Source organism: Salarias fasciatus, chromosome 13 (genome assembly GCF_902148845.1).
Source record: "Salarias fasciatus chromosome 13, fSalaFa1.1, whole genome shotgun sequence".
NCBI lineage: Eukaryota > Metazoa > Chordata > Actinopteri > Blenniiformes > Blenniidae > Salarias > Salarias fasciatus.
Window position 1 is genome coordinate 6,852,228 of NC_043757.1, and position 21,001 is coordinate 6,873,228.

At 40.1% G+C, this 21,001-nt stretch overlaps 1 protein-coding gene across 2 annotated transcripts; it reads right to left on the reverse strand.

The window, feature by feature from the left end:
- Positions 1 to 9,141: 9,141 nt before the first annotated feature.
- On the reverse strand, positions 9,142 to 19,829 carry synpo2la (synaptopodin 2-like a). Of its 2 annotated transcripts, XM_030107596.1 has the most exons (5): positions 19,526 to 19,829; positions 15,929 to 16,080; positions 15,446 to 15,639; positions 14,921 to 15,349; positions 9,142 to 13,431 (listed from the first exon to the last, which is right to left on the reverse strand). In XM_030107596.1, the coding sequence occupies exons 1-5, from the start codon at positions 19,625 to 19,627 to the stop codon at positions 10,859 to 10,861; spliced, it is 3,450 nt and encodes a 1,149-aa protein (XP_029963456.1). In that variant the 5' UTR covers positions 19,628 to 19,829; the 3' UTR covers positions 9,142 to 10,858. The 2 variants fall into 2 exon arrangements, with proteins under 2 accessions (XP_029963456.1, XP_029963455.1); XM_030107595.1 differs by having other exon boundaries at positions 14,921 to 15,639.
- Between the last annotated feature and the right edge of the window lie 1,172 nt (positions 19,830 to 21,001).

A 21,001-nucleotide genomic window follows, 5' to 3' on the forward strand; every position in this document is an offset into this window, starting at 1 on the left:
GACAGTGGAAGCAAAGAATAAATACAGTAGCTGTGTATCTGTTGCGGGTATTGTGGGGAAGATACTGTACATTATGATTCAGTTCATTTTAAAATAGAAACTTTCCAGAAGCTGGATTGCTCTTTTTTATTTTTTCATACAATCTCAATTTAGCAGTTAAATTAGGAACTAGCTCTTAATTACAGTTGTGACCTGGCAAAATGTCATCCCCACCATATATAAATAGTCCTCTGTTTGGATATTAACAGCCCTATATTTAGTCACCCTGTGAAGGGAGTTGGCAGTAAAATGTCATGCTGCTAGGAGGAGTCCAGCACAGCACAGACCCACAGTGCCTCTCAGTGGTGACTGATCAGCAACTGAAACTCCCTCCAAACAAATATGCACACAATCTAAAATCAGAATGTCCTATTGTAGTTTAAGGTGAGTGAATATTTTTTCTTTCTTTCAGAAAGACACAAGACATGTGTGGGTGATAGATTCAGGCTGACAACTCTGAAAGGTTTTTCAGGTTAGTAAGAAAAACAAATAATCTTGTAATGCATAAAATTATTTAATATTACAATTAAAACTTTTCAAAGTTTGATTTCAACAGTTAAAGTCAAAATTTTGAACACTCTGAAGGCAAAGCAGGGCAAGTTTATTTCTACAGCACCATTGAGACAATGTTATACAAGGAAATACATTAAAACACCTTCTCATGAAACCAAGGGAATTCTAAATTTGAACTGATTACGATTATGAAAAACATTCAAAATGACTAAGAAAGGAAGAAAAAAGAATAAATGAAGTAAAATCAATTCATACAAAAGTAATAAAATAAGTAAAGTCTATGTTTAATAAAAGGTCTGAGCAAAATGTTTTGTGGCCTTTTTTCATAGAAGTGAAAATTTGCAATTCAATAATCCTTAAATTACTATATTTCATGAAAGAAAATGACGACAATGCATTGGAGCATATTTGCATTTATTTGCACAAATGGATCATCAGGAGGTTTTGTGTCACGACTCACCAGCATCGATTTGCGCAGTATTGTATTCAGTAACCCTGTCTCCCATAAGATTACACCAAGTTGAGTTATGTTGGTGGATTCAACTCAAGACTCTGCATGAAACAACACTATTGTTTGTGTATACCCCAAAAAAGGTGGTGTTTATCATTTATTCTATGATGTTTAAGAAAATCATGTAAAAATGATAATTTGTGCCCTTCAAGCTATTATGCTTCGTCATTTCACGAAACTGCCTGTAGAAACTCGTTATATTGCTGTGTTTCATCTACCCAGCCTTTTCTATGGGCATAACTTCAGGTCATGTGACTGGCGTCTTTCTGCCTGGCCTTCTATATTTAGTGAAAATTGCTGTATTTTAAGATAGTTTGTTTCTTTTGCTTTGTTTTGACCAATTTTCGAGTTACAAATGTCCACTTTATTCTCATATTATCCATTTGGTTTACTTACACGAACTGTAGCTTATTTGTGTTGGCATAAATCCTTTCAGCACGATGAACTATAATGTACCCGTGGTATAATTTTCTTGTTGCTAGGGTAGCTGCTATAGATGTATTTGAAGCCAGAAGGAAGTCAATTATTATCAAGAACTGACCAAGTTTTTTTTTCCTTCACAGATTGAGTTGTTCTTAATCGTAGTTACATTTGACCAAAAAAGACATTTCTCTGAATTGAATAATGACTTCAGTTTGATTTTCAAAGCAATCTCTGTGTTATAATACACACAGTTTTGTAATTACAATATGTAATGGATGTAATTTTATTTTAATAAGATAAACCTAACAAACTAATAGATTTTTAAACTGGTTTGAGTAGACCACAAACTTTGGTCCCATACAACAAATTCATTTCTACCTCCGCAGCAGCCTGTCATACTGTTACTTGGTGTGACACACTGTATACATTCTGTATATTCTGTGTGTCCACTGTTGGCTGTGGTCTAGTGGAGAGAGCGGCCGTCGTCTTTCAATCGGGAGTTGTTAGTTCGATTTCTGTCTCCCCCTGTCTGCATATCACAACCCCAGCTATGGGTAAAATAGCACCACTGCCACTTCTTTGTGGTCGTCACATGACTGACAAAGGCCAAGGGAGACCCCACCCCCCACCCCCACAGAAAAATCCGGAGTGGAGCCCCACAGGTGGCTGGTCCTGGCATTTTGGCACCTTCTAAGCAACTCCTGTAGCCAAGTTGGTACCAGTCTCAGCAGGGATACCCAGACTTCCCTGTTCCCAGACTCTTTCTCCAGCTCTTCAGGGAGGATCCCGAAACCAGCCAAGAGACATAGTCTCCCGAACTTGTCCTGGGGAGCCTCTTCCCGGCTGGACATACTCAGAACACCTCCCCGGGGAAGCATCCGGGAGATCATACTTAAAAATTAAAAAAAAAAATAAATAAAATAAAATTATATATATATATATATATATATATATATATATTGCATTTATTCAGATTCAGTCCACATTTCCAAAGTGTGAGCTTTCTTATATTTCTGATTTGAAGGGACTGGGTCTTCTGTAGGTCCCAAAAGGTCTTGTACTTCTTGAATGAGAGAGCCTTGAAAATGGGGATTGGGGGATAAAGCTAACAATGAAGAAAAGGGAAAAATGAATAATAAATTTGACAAAAAAACAAACAAACAAACAAACAAACAAAAAAACTACCTATGTCTATTGTTCTTAGTCCCACTCTATTGTCCACTAGTAGACGGGGCACATGGTGATGGGTCCTCCATGCTTCCAGAAGTAACTGTTAAGAGTGAACAATTGAAAAGGACAATGAAGCTTCGGCCTAAAGCATGAAACTCATGAGCTGCGATGAAAGTCTAGCTTTTGATCATTTTAAGCCCTTATCTCTGGTTGGGTTTGTGGGTGAAATGATCCTTACACCACATTGAACTACAAGAAGGTATACAACAACATGTACTGTCCCAGCCATTATGTGTGTGCTGTTAGTGGGCGTGAGTCAGGTGTCATGAATGAATGGTTATGGTACATGTGGGCGTGAATATGGTGTCAGTGAAGGTATGAGGGGGTTATTAGTGTGGGTGTGTAAGTGGCTGGGTGAGCACACAGTTTGACCGCTTTGTGCCATGCATTGTTCTTTGATATCAGTTGTTAGAATTAAAACAAAGCTTGTAAACTGAACGCTGTGGAGTGCGCTACACCTCTGCCATACCCAGACATGGCAGTGACAAAGGCAGTTGAAGGTCACATCACATTCTTACATACAGTGGCCATATTATGCCAGCTAGGTATCTGATTACTGGTAAAACATACAAGTTAATAGCCTGGATTGTATTCTTGCCTTGTTCAGGACTGTTCAGGATCTTTCGCTACCTCAGTGGGTATTTGAGTGTGGCTGACCTCCAGACTGCATCATCGTGGTTGTGGTATCCCCAGATATTTGTAGCTGTCTTCCACATCTGTTATGTTGCCTTCAGGTAGTTACATCCCTTCAGTAGAAATCATCTTCCCTCTCCTTGAGTGTCATTTATAATGTACATACATTCATTTAAAATATCATTTTTAAAACTTTGATTACAAGTACAAAGCAGTGTGAGACAAGCAGTCCTGGGGCATTTTGTGTTTTTTCCTGTTAGATGCAGTTCTGACATAGAGCCAGTAGATGTCACTCTTCTGGCTGAGTCAAAGCTTCAAAGCAGCGTGTCATTCTTGAAGCAGTTGTGTCAATGTGGTTAACTGTTTCATGCAGCTTCGATTCCACCATCACTACTCAAAAGGTATCGCGAAAGCATTACCTACCTTGTATTCCTCCAAGAACGCATCAGCAAGAAATAATAAAAACGTGTACATCTTCAGGTCGCTTCCATGATAGTAAATGGTCTCAGCCAAGTGTTTCCACTTCCTTCTTCTGTGTCTAAATAAATAAATAACATATATGCCACATCGTTTTTTGGAAAGGCTGCACTGGCTCTTGAGTTTCCCAATAGTTTTGTTGAAAAGGCTGGAAGAATGTACTTTGAAACAAACAACTAAGGAGTAAATAAACTAGATGAGCTATCATATTTGTATTAATTTCTTAGGTTTATCATTTATCATATTGAATAAAATATTATAATTATAATATTGTTTACATTATAATACAGAGATTTCTACATTCTATAAAATTCTCTAAGATCGCAGCATAGCTCCAACGTTGTTCAACGAGTTAATGGAATGTATGTCAGAAAGTAGCTCGTGTACGTAAACCGAATGGATAATGGATAAGAGAACAAAATGTACATGTCCTGCTACAAAAGTGAAAAGTCATCAGTAAGCCACAAACTATCTTAAAATACAGCAGTTTTCACTGAAAAAAGAAGGGGTGTCATCCATTTGAGCCAGGCAGAAAGATGGCAGTCACGTGACCTGAAGTTATGCTCATAGAAAAGGCTCGGTAGATGAAATGTATCAATACAACACATTTTTTTGCCAGTCTCCTGAAATGACTATAATATGTTCATTGGATCAATCTAAGTATTGCACAGTTTGGAGTGAGACGGTTGCCCTCCAGGATCAGAGCTGAACACCAAGAGAAACCACACTGATGTGATTTTATTTCTTCTATTTCAAGATTTTACTTCTCAAAAAGAATCTAAATAAATAAACTTGGCCTTTGTCATGTGAAGTAACTAACAGTGACTGTAAATCACATTGATGATATTATTCCCTAAAAAAAAGTACTTGCAAAGGAAAACTGTACTCTGCAGATCAGTCCTGACTATATAGCAATGATGTTCAACCCTAGTACTGGGGATCCCTGTGCTGCATGTTTTAGATATCTCACAGCTTCAGCATATCAGAATCTAATATCTATTGATCAATGAGCAGTAAACACTGCAATCATGTGTGATGCAGTAAGGAGAGACTTGAAGCATGCAGAACAGCGGCCCTCCGGAATCACAATAAAGACCCCTGCTACATAAAGGGACGATACTGTGGAAGTTGCACTACACTGAAAAATGTCTAATTCTTACATATGCAAATCCACACCAAGGATTAGACATTTTGAACTGGCACAAAAATATGTTAAATTGCAACACTTGAAAACATGGCATGGCCGCATTCAGATGTTAACATTTTTGTCATTTTGCAGATGGTTTAAAGGGATACTTCAACATTTTGGCATATTGGCACATTTAGCGCAATTCCTTAGTCATTTTGAACAGCATACTTACTTTTTTTGTGAGGGCAAGCTGTTGTTTATTCAGAGGTGAGTCGGGGAACGTCTTCGGGATGGACACAATGGAAGTGGATGGTATTTTTGTTCCCCCTTGTCAAACTCATCAAATACAAAATCCAACAACCCCAAAACACTTTGGTGGACACGTTATAAGCCGTACATTCACTACGCTGTGGATCACCAACAAATAATATTGTAGCGTTACGACACTGAAGCAAATACTGAATACTGGGAACTACTTTTTCTTTTGAGATCACTATGCCCAGACGCCATGTTTAGTAAGTAGTTCCGTCTTAGCAATCTTCGCATAAACAACTCAATCTCGTATTTTTTCGTTAATCTTTCACAGCGTAGTGAATGTGCGGATTAAAACGTGTCCACCAAAGTGTTTTGGGGTTGTTGGATTTTGTATTTGATGAGTTTGACGAGGGGGAACAAAAATACCATTCACTTCCATTGTGTCCGTCCCGAAAACCTTCCCCGACTCACCTCTGAATAAACAACAGCTCGCCCTCACAAAAAAAAGTAAGTATGCTGCTCGAAATGACTAAGGAATTGCGCTAAATGGACCAATTTGCCAAAATGTTGAAGTATCCCTTTAAAGCACACACTTTTAAATCTTAAACTAAAAGCCCTAAACTAAAAGAATAATTGAAATGGTGTGAGCATCCTGGTTGCTCTTTTTCCAAACACTGGCATGTAGTAAGAAGCTTTAACCTATCAATTGAATTAAATGAATTAAAGGTGCTCCAATGAAGAAAAAGTGGCGAACCAGCCACAGGATCTCAAATGTTTAAAGCCTTTATAGAACCCAGGGAGAGATCAACAAATGGAGCCCAGGCTTTGATGGATAAGGGTTGTATTGGCAGCAAAAGTAGGAACAGAACACAATATTACACTGCAAAAACTCCAAATCTGAGCAAGTTTTTTAAACTTGTTTTGAGTGAAAATGTCTCATTGTACTTGATTTAAGATAAATTCACTTAAATATTATAATTCATCGAGATAGAAAGGCTTGATTTAAGAGAAAATTCTCTGAAATCAAGAACATTTTCACTTGTTCTATTGGCAGATTTTTTTACTAATTTAAAAGCAAAAGTATCTTAATTCAAGAAAAAAAATATGACATATTTTCATCGAAGTTTTTAACTTGTATAGAAGCAGGGGTTCAGTCTGAACACCTGTTTGTTACTGAGTCGCTTCAATTTTTCCATCTATTTATTTTTTCACATTGGATTTAAATAGATTTGGTTGCATAACAGGTTGGACTCTATCACATGATACAGTGAGAAAAAGGGCAGGGTACACACTGGACCAGCCTGTCTGCTCTCAGCCCCAAGTTTTTGCATCTTTTCCTAAAATTCAGATGAGTCGATTCAGTCATCGCTCTCTGAAAACAGGAAAAAAAAAAAAAAACAATTGAAGAAAAAGGTCTGGTCTGAGCCTTTAATCTTATCAGGCTGCACAGTGGGGCAGTGGTTGGCACTCTCAGCTCATCGTATTTAGATGTCTGCCCCCCTGTGTGTGGGTGTTATTTTCCCAACACTCCAGTTTCATTATGTTGTCCAAATACACGCGTTTCAGGCCAACTTTGGGACCCTACAGTGTTCACAGGTGTGACTGTGAGTGTTGGACTGGGACTGGTCTGGGGTGCAACCTACTGTACCTTCACTCATCATAATCAACTATGAACTGGATAAAAGGATAATTATTTATGTAAACATTATTGTTTTAGAAATAAAATAATGTCAAAAAGTAAAGTAGGTAAATCTAATTATTACTTTAATAAAACATATTTTCAAAAATTATTTATCGAAAATGAATGGGACATCCTTCCTCACTTTTTTTGATCTTTTTCTGTGTGCTCAGTAATTTTAGATCATTGTCAATTTGATTGCTTTTAGTGTGCCTTCTTTGAATCCATCCATCTCCTTAGCACTTTGGCCAATGTAAAGTCATGGCAAGCTGGAGCCCATCCAAGCTGCTTCTGAGCAAAGGCAGAGTGCATCCTGGGCAGGTCGCCAGTCCAGCACACTCTCGTTCATACCATTTGGATTTAATAATAAACTTAAGCTCAAGTTCCTGGAGTACCCAGAGAAATGATAGAAAGGCCCCCAAGTCAGGATCAATCCCAGGTCCAGGGATATGTCATTGTGAGCTGAAAATGTTAAAAATTGCCACATGGCTACTCCTTGCATTAAATATATATTTTTTTATTTTACTTAAAATACTCCATTTGAAGCGGTCAAAAATTGTAACATTTTAAATTACCATTGATTACTTTCTCCAACTGCCAGTCATCTCTCATCATCCTGATCTAACTTTCAAACTTATTTTTTCATTTCTGTCTTCTTGAATGGTGAAATAACTTTCTTGAAAAACACTCATCTGACCAGATTCGTTCTCCATTAATTAAATGGAAGAAAATTTGTTTCGATTTGACTGTAGTCTGTTGATTTTGATTGTGTGTCGGATGGACTTTTACTGGATTACATGTACATTACATGATTACACTGAAGTAACAGATTTAATTCTCTACCTCTCATGTTGAAGCATGTGTCCAGACCATGATCAGAGTCTGTGACAGTCACTGTGGTTACGAATTGTGGGATTATCCCTGGTTTAAGTCCAGGCTTGGAGGCTTCTCTGTGTGGTGTTCTCATTGTGTGCACTTTGTTTTTCTCTGTGTAATTAAGTCTGAAATGAACTGGGGAGTTAAAAGTTGTCTGTAGGTGTCAGCGTGAGTCTATGTGTGGCTGTCTGTCTCTGTGTGGAACTGTGGTGTCCAGGGTGTACTCTGCCTTTTCCAAACTGGTATCGGTTTCATCTAAACAGAATGAAGCAATATTGAACATGATTGGATGGATAGAACCTGAAGTTGTTTGCTTGATTCCAGAACTGAAGAAAGACTGACGCACCTGATCTTTCAAAATGTTCTACAACTGGTTCAAGACAAGCACAATTAAAAGGCTTGATAATAATCTGTATAGAGAGAAAAGATTTAAACTTTATTATGACTGGTGGGTTGGTGAAGCTGATGTTTGATAGTAGTTGAAATCATTTTTCAGTCTATGGCAGGTTGTCCTACAGGGGATACACTAATGCTCTTCATTAAAGTTATTAGTGGAGTGTTGATGAAATTGAATTAAAATACTGTGAAATGTTCTTGCTCTCACTTTAGAAGTCAGAACTGAAGTGGAGATCAAGGAAAAGAACCAGAGCATCTGACAGTGACAGTCATGGATACTGTAAAGTCAAGGAATGATACAATTCTGCCAAGGAGATTGTGTATCAGAAATATTTGAAAATGATTTCTCCTTATTACCGTTTTCCTTAAAACATTTTTAAGACTGCTGCTGTCCATCCTGTCTTTTCCTCTCCTTTTCCCCCTCACTCCAACCAGAACAGCAGAAATCTGCCACCTCTGAGCCCGGTTCTGCTAGTTTCTTCCTGTTAAAGGTGACTTTTTCCTTTCCACTGTAGCTCATGCTTACTCATGTAGAATTATTGGATTTTTCTCTGCAAAAGTACCCAGAAATTGCTGTTGAAAAAACGTAATTTTTTCAGTAAAATAATTAATCAGTTCTCCTAATTTTTCTCTTTTTACACAAATATTTGTATTCAGATGTGAATACTTGATTACTTTTGTTGCTGATGAAATACAATTAATTTATTCCATTATTTGTTAACATTTGTGTTTTTTTTTCTTTGATGTTGTTTACATTGTAAATTGATTTATACATTCCTTATTCGATCTATGTTAAACTAGTTTTCTTATCTATAGTCAATCACATCCACATGACAAGAAACAGACACCAGTAATTTACATTGAACAAGACCAAGCAGGATCAGACTCTGAACAACAGGGGGCAGTACAAAATCAGACATGTCAGACAACGGTCGTGCTTTCAAGTCTAAATTTATTCCTCTGAAATGTCTTGTCCTCTAGTCAGTATAAACCTCTTCTCAGCGTTATAACAAACATTTCACACTTATTGTGGAATCTAGCTACTGTCAAAAACATGTATGTCATATTATACACCTCAACATAGTAACTATAACCACAAGCTAAATCCTTTTCGAGCCATATAAATATGAAAACAGAAAAAAAAACACCTAAAGAAAAAATTATATATAATTTTTTTTTTAAAAAAAAGGGTGTAAAATAAAAAAGCAACACCATTTCTTGTTTTGTTCTTACTTCCATTAGACATTCTGCACTTTTAAGGTACATAGCCATTAAAATGGCATATTCTTACTTTTTAATGATAACCATTACAAAAGGAAAAATACCAGATAATCTGTTCCTCATTCCATCTTCTTTTGTTTCACATCAAACTTTCCTGACAGTCCCATTTTAATTTCCTAAGGCTGTGGGATTTTAGGTGTGATTCAGAAGTCTCAGTCTCCCCTTTAACCATGACCATTTTAGTAAAATGCCCAGAAGTAATCTGACTGAGACACCCTTCGACAATGTATGACCCATAATCCTCTTCACAGCCATTCCCTTTCTTTGAACACCTAAAAGGCTCTTACCCCATATCCGTCGACATCCCCTTGATTCCCTTCAGATTCATCAGCAGTTAAACAGAACAAACTACACATTCCTTCAACTGTGTTATTTGTTTAATAAAATTTAAGAATTTACATATAACTGCAATGATCACACTTAACGCTAAAAAACCATGGGTGTGGGAAGCTGCAATTTCCAATGACAATTGTCCATTTAATGACAACCGGGGAACTTGCTGAATGTGACCTGTGCATGTCTCTGGTTACAGTCACAGAGGTATTTAGCCCAACCTCACTAACACAATGCAAGAGGATAGCTTGTCTTAACTTGTAGTTCATTGACAAGCTGAATTCTTTAAAAACATTGACAATTTTTAAATGCATCACACAGACACTTGAACTAAGCTATCATGTTTTTTCCTTGCTATTGCATCAGAGAGCATACATTTAAACAACAAAAAATGACCTTTGTGCACACCTTTCAGTAGGATAGTTTCTGAGAATTATACATTCAAAGATAAAAGCCACTTCCCCTTGTCAACATGACACACCCTAAATCTTCAGTGGTTCAATCCTATTCACAGACCTGCAGCTAATTTATTTTTAAGGCATTTCAAGTTTCAAAGAATAATTCAGTACAGGCTCTGCTTTGATTGTATTTTTTCTGCTAGAATAGTAGAAGAGATCTTCATGAGCCTTACACAAACCTCCTCCAGGACAGGCGTATGGTAGACTACAAAGCTTACAGTATGTGGTAATAAACCTTATTGCTATTCTTGTCACTTTGTTAGCAGCAGAATAAATGTCATAAGCGTTACAAACATAATGTATGTGTTTCAGCCCATTTTCTTGAATTCAGGTATGAAACTTGTGCATGAAAATTGTCAACACACTGTTGACAAGTTTCAGATTTTAACTATATATGTAAGCCCTTTATCATCTCATGTTATTTCATTATCAGTATAGTTTGATGATGGGATGCCATCATCAAAATGCTTTAAGATACCGGTACGTTAAAGATATAACAAGAGACATACAGAGAATCAAGAAAGTTGCTTGAAGTTTTGCTTGACTTGTCCAAAGTTTTCTCTGATTGATTTTCCATCCAAAAGCATGAAGATGATTACATGCATTATTAACTCTTCAGCTGCTGTTCACATTGCCCCTGGCCTCCAGACATGGGGTTGAACACCTCCTTTAGTGGCAACGAAATGTGGTTTAGGTGCCTGAATGGGGTTTGATTTGAGTGGAGGCAAGGAGGTAATGATACTGAGCTCAGGAGCACTCTGGAATTGCTTGGCTGTCTGGAGCCCACCGGTGTATGATACTGGAGTATAGGGTGTAGGGGCTGATGGTGGCACAAGGTTTGGAATAGGAGCCGCAGCGAACTTCGGGAGGCTGGGCAGTCCCATTGGCTGGGAGGGAGGTGAGATTGGTGTTGCTGCTGGTGTTAAAAGAGGGGCTTCAACAGGAGGTGGAGAAGTCATGCCAGAATGAGTCAAACGTTCTCCAAGGGTTGTGGCTGATCGAGGTGCAATGACTTTAGGAGTCAGAGTGGGAGCTGACATGGGTGTAGGTGTTGAGAATCGCTTGACCTCATAGACACGAGCTGTTTTGACAGGGATCTGTCGAGGTGAGGTTAATGAGCTACCAACCATAGCATAGTTACCCTGCTGTGCCTGGTAGGAAGGCATGGCTGACAGATTAGCAGCACTGCCTCCATAACTGAACATGGCAGAGTTGAGCTGATAAGGCTGTCTTCTCATGAAATCCAGAGCCTTAATCCCCTCTCTTTGGGAGCCTCCTTTTCCTCGGATATCTGGCTTGCTTGTATCCTTCTGAGGTCCAGTAGGAATTGATGGGGCCAAAAGTGGATTGTACCCAATGGGAGGAGGTGCACGGACATTGGGGGAGTATTTCCACTGAGATGGAAGGGTAGAACTTTGAGAAGGGTCAAGGAATTGGACTGTATTATGTGGTGCAACTTCCTGTTGGTAAGGGGTCTGAGGAGGAGTGTCCACCACATACATACCCATGCGACTTTGCCTTTTAGCAAACAATTGAGCTCCTTTTCCCCCTGCTTGAATAATTTTTGGCACTTCATGGATGACGCGAGGTTTGGGCGCCACTGGTGGAGGCATTCTCCCTGTTCCGGCCTCAAAAGATTCTTCATCACCTCCATCATAGAAAGGCTCATCAGGTTGGCCCTGTTTATATCTAACAGACCTGTCATCTAAGTTCTGCACCATATTCAAGAGATCAGGGTTGGGGGAGTTCTTTTTAATCTCTGGCACATTGAACATAGGTTTGGGTTTTCCACCACGCCGCCTGGCCTCTAGTAAAATTCCTGTGCGCCCTCCTGGACCAGGAACAGGGGTTGAGGGTACAGTTTCAGGCTGGGAAACTGCTGACACTTGAGTTATTGGTGCTATAGACAATTGTGGTGGAGGTAGCTGTGGAGCTGGGCCTTGAAGTAAAGGTACTGAGGTGACTGGATCAATTGAGCCTGGACTTTGGATTTTTGGAGGAACAGGGACATAGACCAATGGTGCTGGTGGGATTGGTTGTGTTGAAGATGCAGATGGTGGAGTCACAGTTGCAAATAGAGTTTGATGAAGAGCACTTACTGGTGGTGATGCCTGAATTGTTTCAGCAGAGCTGGAAAAGCCTGGAGGGTAGATTTCTGGTGCTGGAGCAAAGGAGCTAGTAGGTACTGAGAATGGTGGAGAATACACTGGGGGAGGACCATGGGGAAATTGGGAAACTATTGGTGAAGTATTAATAGTAAGTTCAGAGGCAGTGGAGAATGGTGGTGGCACAATAGCAGATGACACAGGTCGTTGAGGCGCCTTTGCGACAGATGGTCTGAAAGTTACTGGGGCAGTAGCAGCTCGAATGCTGATGAAACCAGGGGTAAAAGGACGTGCTGTTCGGTTGAGAACACCACTTGCTGGTTGTTCGGGCAATGGAGTTTCAGCTGGTATTACAGGACTGGGTACAACAGTCACTGAGGCAGTGGTTGGTTTAGGTGCGACAGGTGGAGGAGCCATAACCATGCTGATTGAGCTGACTGCAGCGTTGGATGGATCTCCGTTAAGCACTCCATGGGCTGCAACAGCAACTGAACCTGGAGCTGGAGATAGCACTGGTTGTGTGGATGGTGATGTCACCGGCTGAGGCTGAAGGTTCGATTGCATTTGTGGTTGTATTTCTGGATGCAACTGATACATCTGGGACTGTTCCTGAGATTGTGGAGGAACTTGAGGTTTGGCTGCCTCTGCCTTCTTTGCATGCTCAGCAACTCTCTTTCTCTGCTGCTCGAACAGCTGGGCACCCTTACCTGCAGTGTTACTCAAACCTGGACTTGGAGCATCCTCTACTCCATCTCCCCGTCCTTCAGTGCCTGCAGTCGCTCTTTTCTCCAGCATATCCAGGTAGTCACTGTCCCAAGTTGGGTCTGGAGCTGCTGAGAAGCCATCCTCATCAAACTCAGATTCACTGCCAGGAAATGCACCATCTTCCTCTTGAGAATCACGGCACGTGTCTTCATCAACACTTCCAAAACTTGTCAGGGTGTACTTCTTGGAGCGTTGTCTTCTCTTCTTGAACATCAGCACACCCTTGGAGTGAGGATTGGGAGCGTCTGTCAGCAGCGATGCAATTGTTCGACACTTGCTTTTGGCTTCTTTTACATGCTTGTCTTGAAGCGTATCTCCCCGGTTCAGTTCTGCAGAATATGAAAGTCATAGCTATTAGGAAGTACTGCACTTCACTGTAACACAAGTACTATGATAACAAATTTTTGAATTAAAACATTTGCCCTTTTAAACCTAGAAATGTCTCTGCCATGAGCAGCTAAACCTGTTCTGACTGCCAGTGGCAGGCCTCCGTCTCTTAACTTGCCACAGAAGCACTTCCGGGGAAATTCCAGGCAAGCCTTTAGATTCTCACATTAGCTAGGGTGAAGGATAAATTTGCACGTTATTAGGCTTATGTACATCTGACATCTAACTTGAGTGGAAAAACTGCAAGCTAGTGGAAAGTCATATGTTGTAGGTGACTGGAAGGAGAACTTCAAAGGGTTGCCACAACATATCCTTTAACTTGCTATAGTATTAAGCAGATTATCATAGGCAACCCAGTTCTGTTACTCCAATGAGAACTTCCATTGAAGGGAGTTCTTAATTTGTCTAGGACAGGGTTTGTAAGTAGGACATGAGAATGTCTCTGCACTCAGTCATGGCGGGAGATATTTACGGGGGCAATTTTTAAAGCAGCCAGATGACTGCTCTATTTTTCCTGAGCTTTTTGCAGACGATGAACAGGATGACAAGTTGTCAGAGAGAATGACTGGTCACTGTCAGTTTTTACTCTCTGTTGTTCTGTGATTTGCTTGTCTTTAAAAAAACCTTTAGCTCTCTCTTCAATGTTCAAACATTAAGAAGGAAATCTTTCATTGTGGTTTGCTATAAATTCATTAAAAAATACATACACTGATGCATAGTCTTTGACTTTGGGTTAAAATGAACATTCAGTATTCCATTTTTTGTTCATGACTACATTTAACTTTAAACCTAAAGAAAAAACACTGATATAATGATTTTGAAAGAAATTCCATGATAAGGTATCAAAATTTAAAGAATACTAAAAATGATGTAGAGATAGAGAGAGAAACAGGGAAGATGGGAGCATCCCTACTTTGCTACTTGATACCTAAAAACAGCTGCACATGCTTTTCAGTGCACACAGATTGATCGCTGGGGTTTTACATGCATTACTGGAGGTAAATATAGTCAACCACACAGGGCTGTTTAACAAGCTGGAGTCCATCTGACACCCACCTCCACAAAGCTACTGACGTTAAGGAAAACTTGACATTTGGTAATAGTGATGAACAGACAGGGATGCTGTCATCCCGTTAAAAGAAAATTTTTAGACTCTAAATTTCAAAAGTAGCCTTGCTGTATTGATATTGTTCAACATGTAAAACCTTGAACTTCCAGTTGGGAGATGTGCAGCATAACTATGTATCAGCTCCACAAAAATGAACAAGCGAGTGTCAAAAAAATGTTAACGACAAAAATCTAATGAATGTATTAACTGTAACAGTATGCTGATATTTGTATTTATTCTGAAATCGACTCGTGTATGTCTTGAAAATGTGTCAGCCACTCATAAAACACATGTCCATGTGAGTGGACTTCAGCTTTACTTACTGGCTTGCTTGGCCTTTTCCATGTATGTTGTTGTAAGCTCCTCGTCAATGGGATTATTTACAGGACCCACCATGGGCACAAGCTGGCTGCGGGAGCTCAGCATCAGAGCTTCTTTAGCCCTCTCAGGGGACACCAGAGGCACATTAGCAGGCTCTAAAAAGCCACTATCCTCTTCCTGCCCTCCGTCTCGTGGACCCTGGTCATCTGCTGAGGAGATGATGGAGGAAGTCTCAGTTGATGTCTGGGAGGACCACATTCCTGGACCCGGTGGTTGGTAAATCACCTCCCTTCTTGCCACACCAGGCAGCCCCCCTCCACCATTTCCATCTCCCCCTCGTCCTTCCAACAAACGGGTGTTAACTTGTGCATCAGGAGCACTGTCATAACCGCTCATCTCTGATGTCTCGCCACCCTCAGGAGAGGTTCGCCCTGTTGGTTTCGCAGGATTGGAGTTACTTGGGCTGCGGCGTTTCTGTCTGCGTTGCCTCTCATAACCCGCAACGTCTGCATCACTGTCAGTCTCACCATAGTACGCCTCACTGCCAGGCGGAGAAGTCAGACCACTGGTCAGGGAGGAGCGGCTGCGGTGCACCTCACGGACAGGTGCATGATGAGGGTTTGTTGGTGACATAGCTCGAAGAGCTGCTCTGTATTCTTTATCTATACGTGGAGATGGGGCTCGAGTCATAAGCACCACAGACTGAAAACCAACAGGCGCTCTGCAAAAAAGTAAAAAGAACATGGTAATTGTAAGGAAAAATGAGAGACATTAGATGTGCCATTATAATTTGACTTCTTAAATCTGAACCTGATGATTCTGAATTTGTCCTCAGCAGTAGCAGTAGACACATGTATTGCGTTAATGTTTTTAGTTTGTTCTCTTGCATTAGACTGTATCAAGTCTTAGACTTGTTTTTGATTATTCTTCTTTATTTTTCCCTTGATTCATCACATTGGATCAGTGGTGCTGCCCAACTAGTAGGAATGTAAACCTTCTCTTCCTCAGACCTTTTGACCCGGATGTGTAATATTCCAGGGGAGCTGTCAATGAGGTTCATGGCTTGGGCGTGAGAAAGCGTTCCACATGGTTGTTCGTTGATGGACACCAGCTCATCAGCCTCCTGCAGTCCGGCCCTGCATGCCTTGCTGCGTTTACGTACCTGTTCAAGAACAGGAGGGTAAAATTGAAAACCCAGACAGACAATATCACTTTCAAACCCTTTGTTGGAAAGTTCAAAACTAGTATACAGGTGTTCAGTATATCTCAATGCATTTACAATAAATGCTAGGGGAGCCTTTTATGTCTGAATACAGACAATGAAATAGAAGACTATGTCTCTTATTCATGTTTTTTAAGGCCTTTCTCATAGTGTCATAATTCTTGCGAGTGGGAACCAGTGGTTCCCAAACATATATCTGGGACAGTTATCTTGGGATTAAAAAGTACATTTGCACATGTGAAAGAAAACCATAACAGACATTTTAATGTAGATCAGACCTGGTGACCTGCCTGTCTTATTTAAAAGGTTCCTACGTGAAAGTCAGAGAGTAGATCTGGAGGCAATCTGGGGGAACCCATAGATACACTGTGGTGCACAATGCAAAAAAAAAAAAAAAAAAACTTTCTGATTCTTCTCTACTCCAATAATAGCATTTCACTGAGATGTGTGTCTTCAATTTCTGTCGTGTCAAAGAATATAAGATAAAATCCCGACAGAGCTATGCTGCTGTCTTGTCTTGGTTCGTGATTGTGACTGACAGAAAGCAGGTTTGGTCCTGACAGCTCGATCTTGTTGCAGACATATGCCACATATTACAGCTCGAGTGGAGCACTCATACACACTTTAACAGGAAAATGCCAGCCAGCAGCCATCTTCATTTGGTGCTTTGCTATTTGCGCCTGATGTCTGTCAGGATCATGGCGTTTTGCCCGGCCTAAATTGCCTCAGGTCTGTGCAAGCAATGTCCAGTATGTAACACAGTAAATTCAAAGCAGAAATCCAGTGTTCGCATTTGAAAGGACACTGACTGCAGTGCTGGTTGCATCCTGGGAAGGCATGCATCAAATTAATATTGTATGTTAGGTTTCAGAGATAAGGAAGTGTTGCTTTGGTTGCCCTAATTAGTTTTCTTTCTAGCTATTCTGGCTTGCCTGTAATGAAATCCCAAGTCCCCATTTAGCTAAGCCTTTCAAAGTGGCCTGTGCATGCTTGTGGCACTGGGTGACAGTTATTCATTCAGTCAGTCACCTTGCGGTTGTAAATCACAGTTATAATACCTTCCTATGCTCGCACACATACACTACATGGACTTGTACAAAAATACACAGAAAGCCATATAAATAAACATACAAACACGTGTATGCAGGCTCACAGGAGTGGACCCAACACTGACACACTTCTGAGTGAAGCTCCTTACAGCTCCACCTGTTACGGACGATTCATTATGAGACCTGACAACACTGTGCCTTCTGCTCTCAGGGGCGAAGGAGCATGTGGCTTCGATGGTCAGACACAAACAGCTGTTCAACATAAAGGTGACTTTGTGTCCTTTGACCAAATTGTACACATACTGCATAAATCATCCATGGATGATCATTATTTTTGCAAAAAGAACTTGCTCAATTTTTCTTGTAGAATGTGTGTGTTATTGTTTGTTTTTAAATGATACACCTGCCAGTGAAATACATTTAACAATGTTTCAGTTAAGAAACAGTGATAACTTATCTTAGCTAATGAAGCAGTTCAAAACATAACTTTGCAGAGGAATAAGGTAAATACAGGATGCTTTGTTGGTTTGCATGCATGTATTAGACAAAATTGCTTGTATGCTTCTTAACCTTTTTTCTTTGGCCCCCCTGTGGCCCCCCCACTAGTGGACACACCCACACTCACAAATATACAAACACATGCCCATTTCCAAGTGCCAATGAAAGTTAAAAGATATTTTCAAATAAACCAACTGGGAGTTTGGTTACAAATCTGTGGTGAAACAGATGGAGGTTGGTTTTCTTGCCGGCTTGTGGATCAGCTCAAACAGAAACAATACAGAGAATCAGACACTTTGCAAAATCAGTATTACATTTGTATGTGAACTGCAGGAAAGAATCCATCTCTAGCTACCGGTGTTCAAAAATAGTGTATGGGGTAATTTTTTTAGTGCTGAGCTGAAACACACACCTTGGCTGACCCAAAGACCCGCAGCTTCTCAACTATAAATAGCAGCCCAGCAAAGTACTTCTGCTCGGTCAACAATTATTGAAAGCGTAAGTCACGAGTGTGAATGAATGTATGAATAACCTGCGTCAAAGTCTTGTAAAACCTGAACTGAATCGTGTCAGGATGAACAATTTGCTTTGTAGAAGCATAAATATATAGAAATATCAACTATCTTTGAGACAACTACTAATTAAAATAAATGGCAACAGCTTTGGATAAAATATCGTAAAATTCAGATTATTATGAAATGACTACAGGCAAGGATCAATTTGAAGCCAAAAGATCTCAATTCAGTTTTACCTTGTTGACCTCCCACCTCCCCACCCCCTCCATGTTTTAGCATTAACTATCTAAGGAGCTATTTTTTCTTCCTGTAATCCTAATTAATCCTACTAGCCAGTATATATTTCATTTTGGATATCATTTCAAACTTTGCTTTCTCAAATATAAATTAGTTGTGCCAAATGTGGCTACCAAATTCCTCTTTACAAAGAATTTGCTAATGCGGAGTAAAATGAGATGAGCTTCTCCATATGGGACTGACAAGTGTAAAAATGTATTTTTATGCAAAGAGTAGATGATCTTTCCTGCAATATATGATACATTTGTGATGTGTTGCATGATTTTTTTATTTAATAAAATGGAATAATTTCAGAATTATGTGTCACTGATTTCGATGTATCTTCAATTGGACCGAAACCTGGAATACTGAAAAACCCAGATCTTAAGAGGATAGTTGGTTTTCATCTTCATACTGTTTCCATATAAATCATCAATAATCTTCAAGCTTAAACTTGACTGAGCGAATTCAAATTCCTTATGAAATGGAGTTCAGTTTAATTTAGGGGTGAATCATTCATAATATCCAAAAGCTGGAATTACTGAAATTTCCATGAAATGCCCAGTCTTTTTCAGCTTTAAGAACAAATGACAATCCGAGTGAGGTGCACAAAGTCACTTACCAATGACACATCAAGAAATTACTACAAATTTAGAGGTTTGTAATATTGTTTCACTTCAACAGTTTTATCCTGGTTGACAAGACAAGAAGACCTCAGTGGAAGATATTTGGCAGTGTTACTTTGCCAAGTCGCTGTACTTGAAGTTTAAAGTTCAGTGAATCCATCATCATTACTCCTCTGCCTGCGCATCGTTCTGAAACAGGGTCATGACTCATGTTCAGGCCCCAAACCAACCTGCACGTCAGCCAATATTCCATTTCAGCTTTGTTCACAGCTCCTTAAACCGCCACCTAATATATCTCAGCTGATGTTTCACTTCTGCTTTGTAAGGTTAAGAAATCTAATCCAGTCTTTGATTTTCCAGCGTTCACCCTGAAAGCTACGAAATGATGACTTTTGCCCAAGTGGAGGGTGGGCTGCCTTACCTTAGCCACCTGGAGTGGTTTCTGATGTTCCACGCCTCCCTGGAGACGAAAGCCCCATGGTGCTCCACCGGACAATGTAATTATCACTTCCTCAGCCACCATTGTTCTGCTTTCTTGTTTTTTCTCAAGTTTTCTTCTTCTTTTCTTTTCTTTTCTTTTTCTTTTTTGGTGTGTGGTTATTTTCCCTTTCTCTTTGGTTCTTGTGTTTCAGCAAGGGGGCCCCGTCAGTGCGTTGGCCCCATGGTCAGCAGTCAGGGCCCCCTTCGAGAGCTCTGACCTGCTCTTTGCCTGCCACACTGTCCGGGTGCTGACTTCCCTCTGAGCTTCAAGGCCAACGCTCACACCTGAACCCACACACACACGCGCACACACGTTTCTGAGCGCCCACCCATACAAAGGGTGAGCCAACCATCATCGCCAAAGAAGAGAGAGAGGGAGAGGGAGGTCTGTGTGTGCTTACACTGAGGAATGCCTGCTCCAAATGAGCGAGGGGAGGGGCATGTTCAACACTTGTCCTGTCACTCAGACCTGTGCCACTGGGTGGCTGATAGCCTCTCCAAAAATAGGACGCCGGCAGCACCTTTGCAGTTTTGCCCGCTTCTCTGCAGACCAATGCAAAGTTACACTGAGAACATCCAAATGGCAGCCTTTCATATCTGGCTTCGATGTCATTAGTAACCTTTAGTTGGGTTGCAATCAGACTCTCAGATCTCACGGTAAAGATCTCCCATGATAGGCCATGCCACTCCTGATTAATTCCCTTCAAACACCCTTCAGTTCATGAAAAGGGCCGCTGATGAAAACTCTCGATGGAGACTGTGAGTGAACCGACTTTAACAGCTGGGGCTGCTGTGCATTTTGACAGCCTTCTGGATATGGTGACATTTCAGGCTGTCATCAAAAAGCCTTTGCAAATTTATTATACCGCTGCTGTATGAACAGTCCACATGAATATCACAGTTCTGATTACATATCTAATACTTGTAATCATGCTAGAGTACAGTCCCAGAGGTGTCCCTAAATGATACACAAAATTGAATGTAATTCATTTGAAATGTCAGTCAGTTTCTGTCACTTCCATCATTTGTGGTTTTCAGCCTCAAGCTATATATATATATATATTTTTTTTTTAATAAATATACAGTTATCATACTTACTGCTGTAATGTTGACTGTAGCAATGATGAACACTGTCGCCAAAAATGCGAGTGGAAGGTTTCATTTTTTGCTCCATGTAAATGACAGTTCACACCAACCATCCCTCCATCATCACTGTTTATTTGGTGAATTGAAACCTCAATATGCCTGTGTGATTGTCTCTGTGTTCGCTCTGTAAGACTGGACTGACAAAACTGTTTCCATTAAATTTCAGAATATTTTTAGTTGTTGAAAAGTCAGAGCATGATGGATCTTACCACCTTTAAGTGCAGGTATCTGATACACATTTTTACTCTCAAACCACTCTAAAATGTGTTGA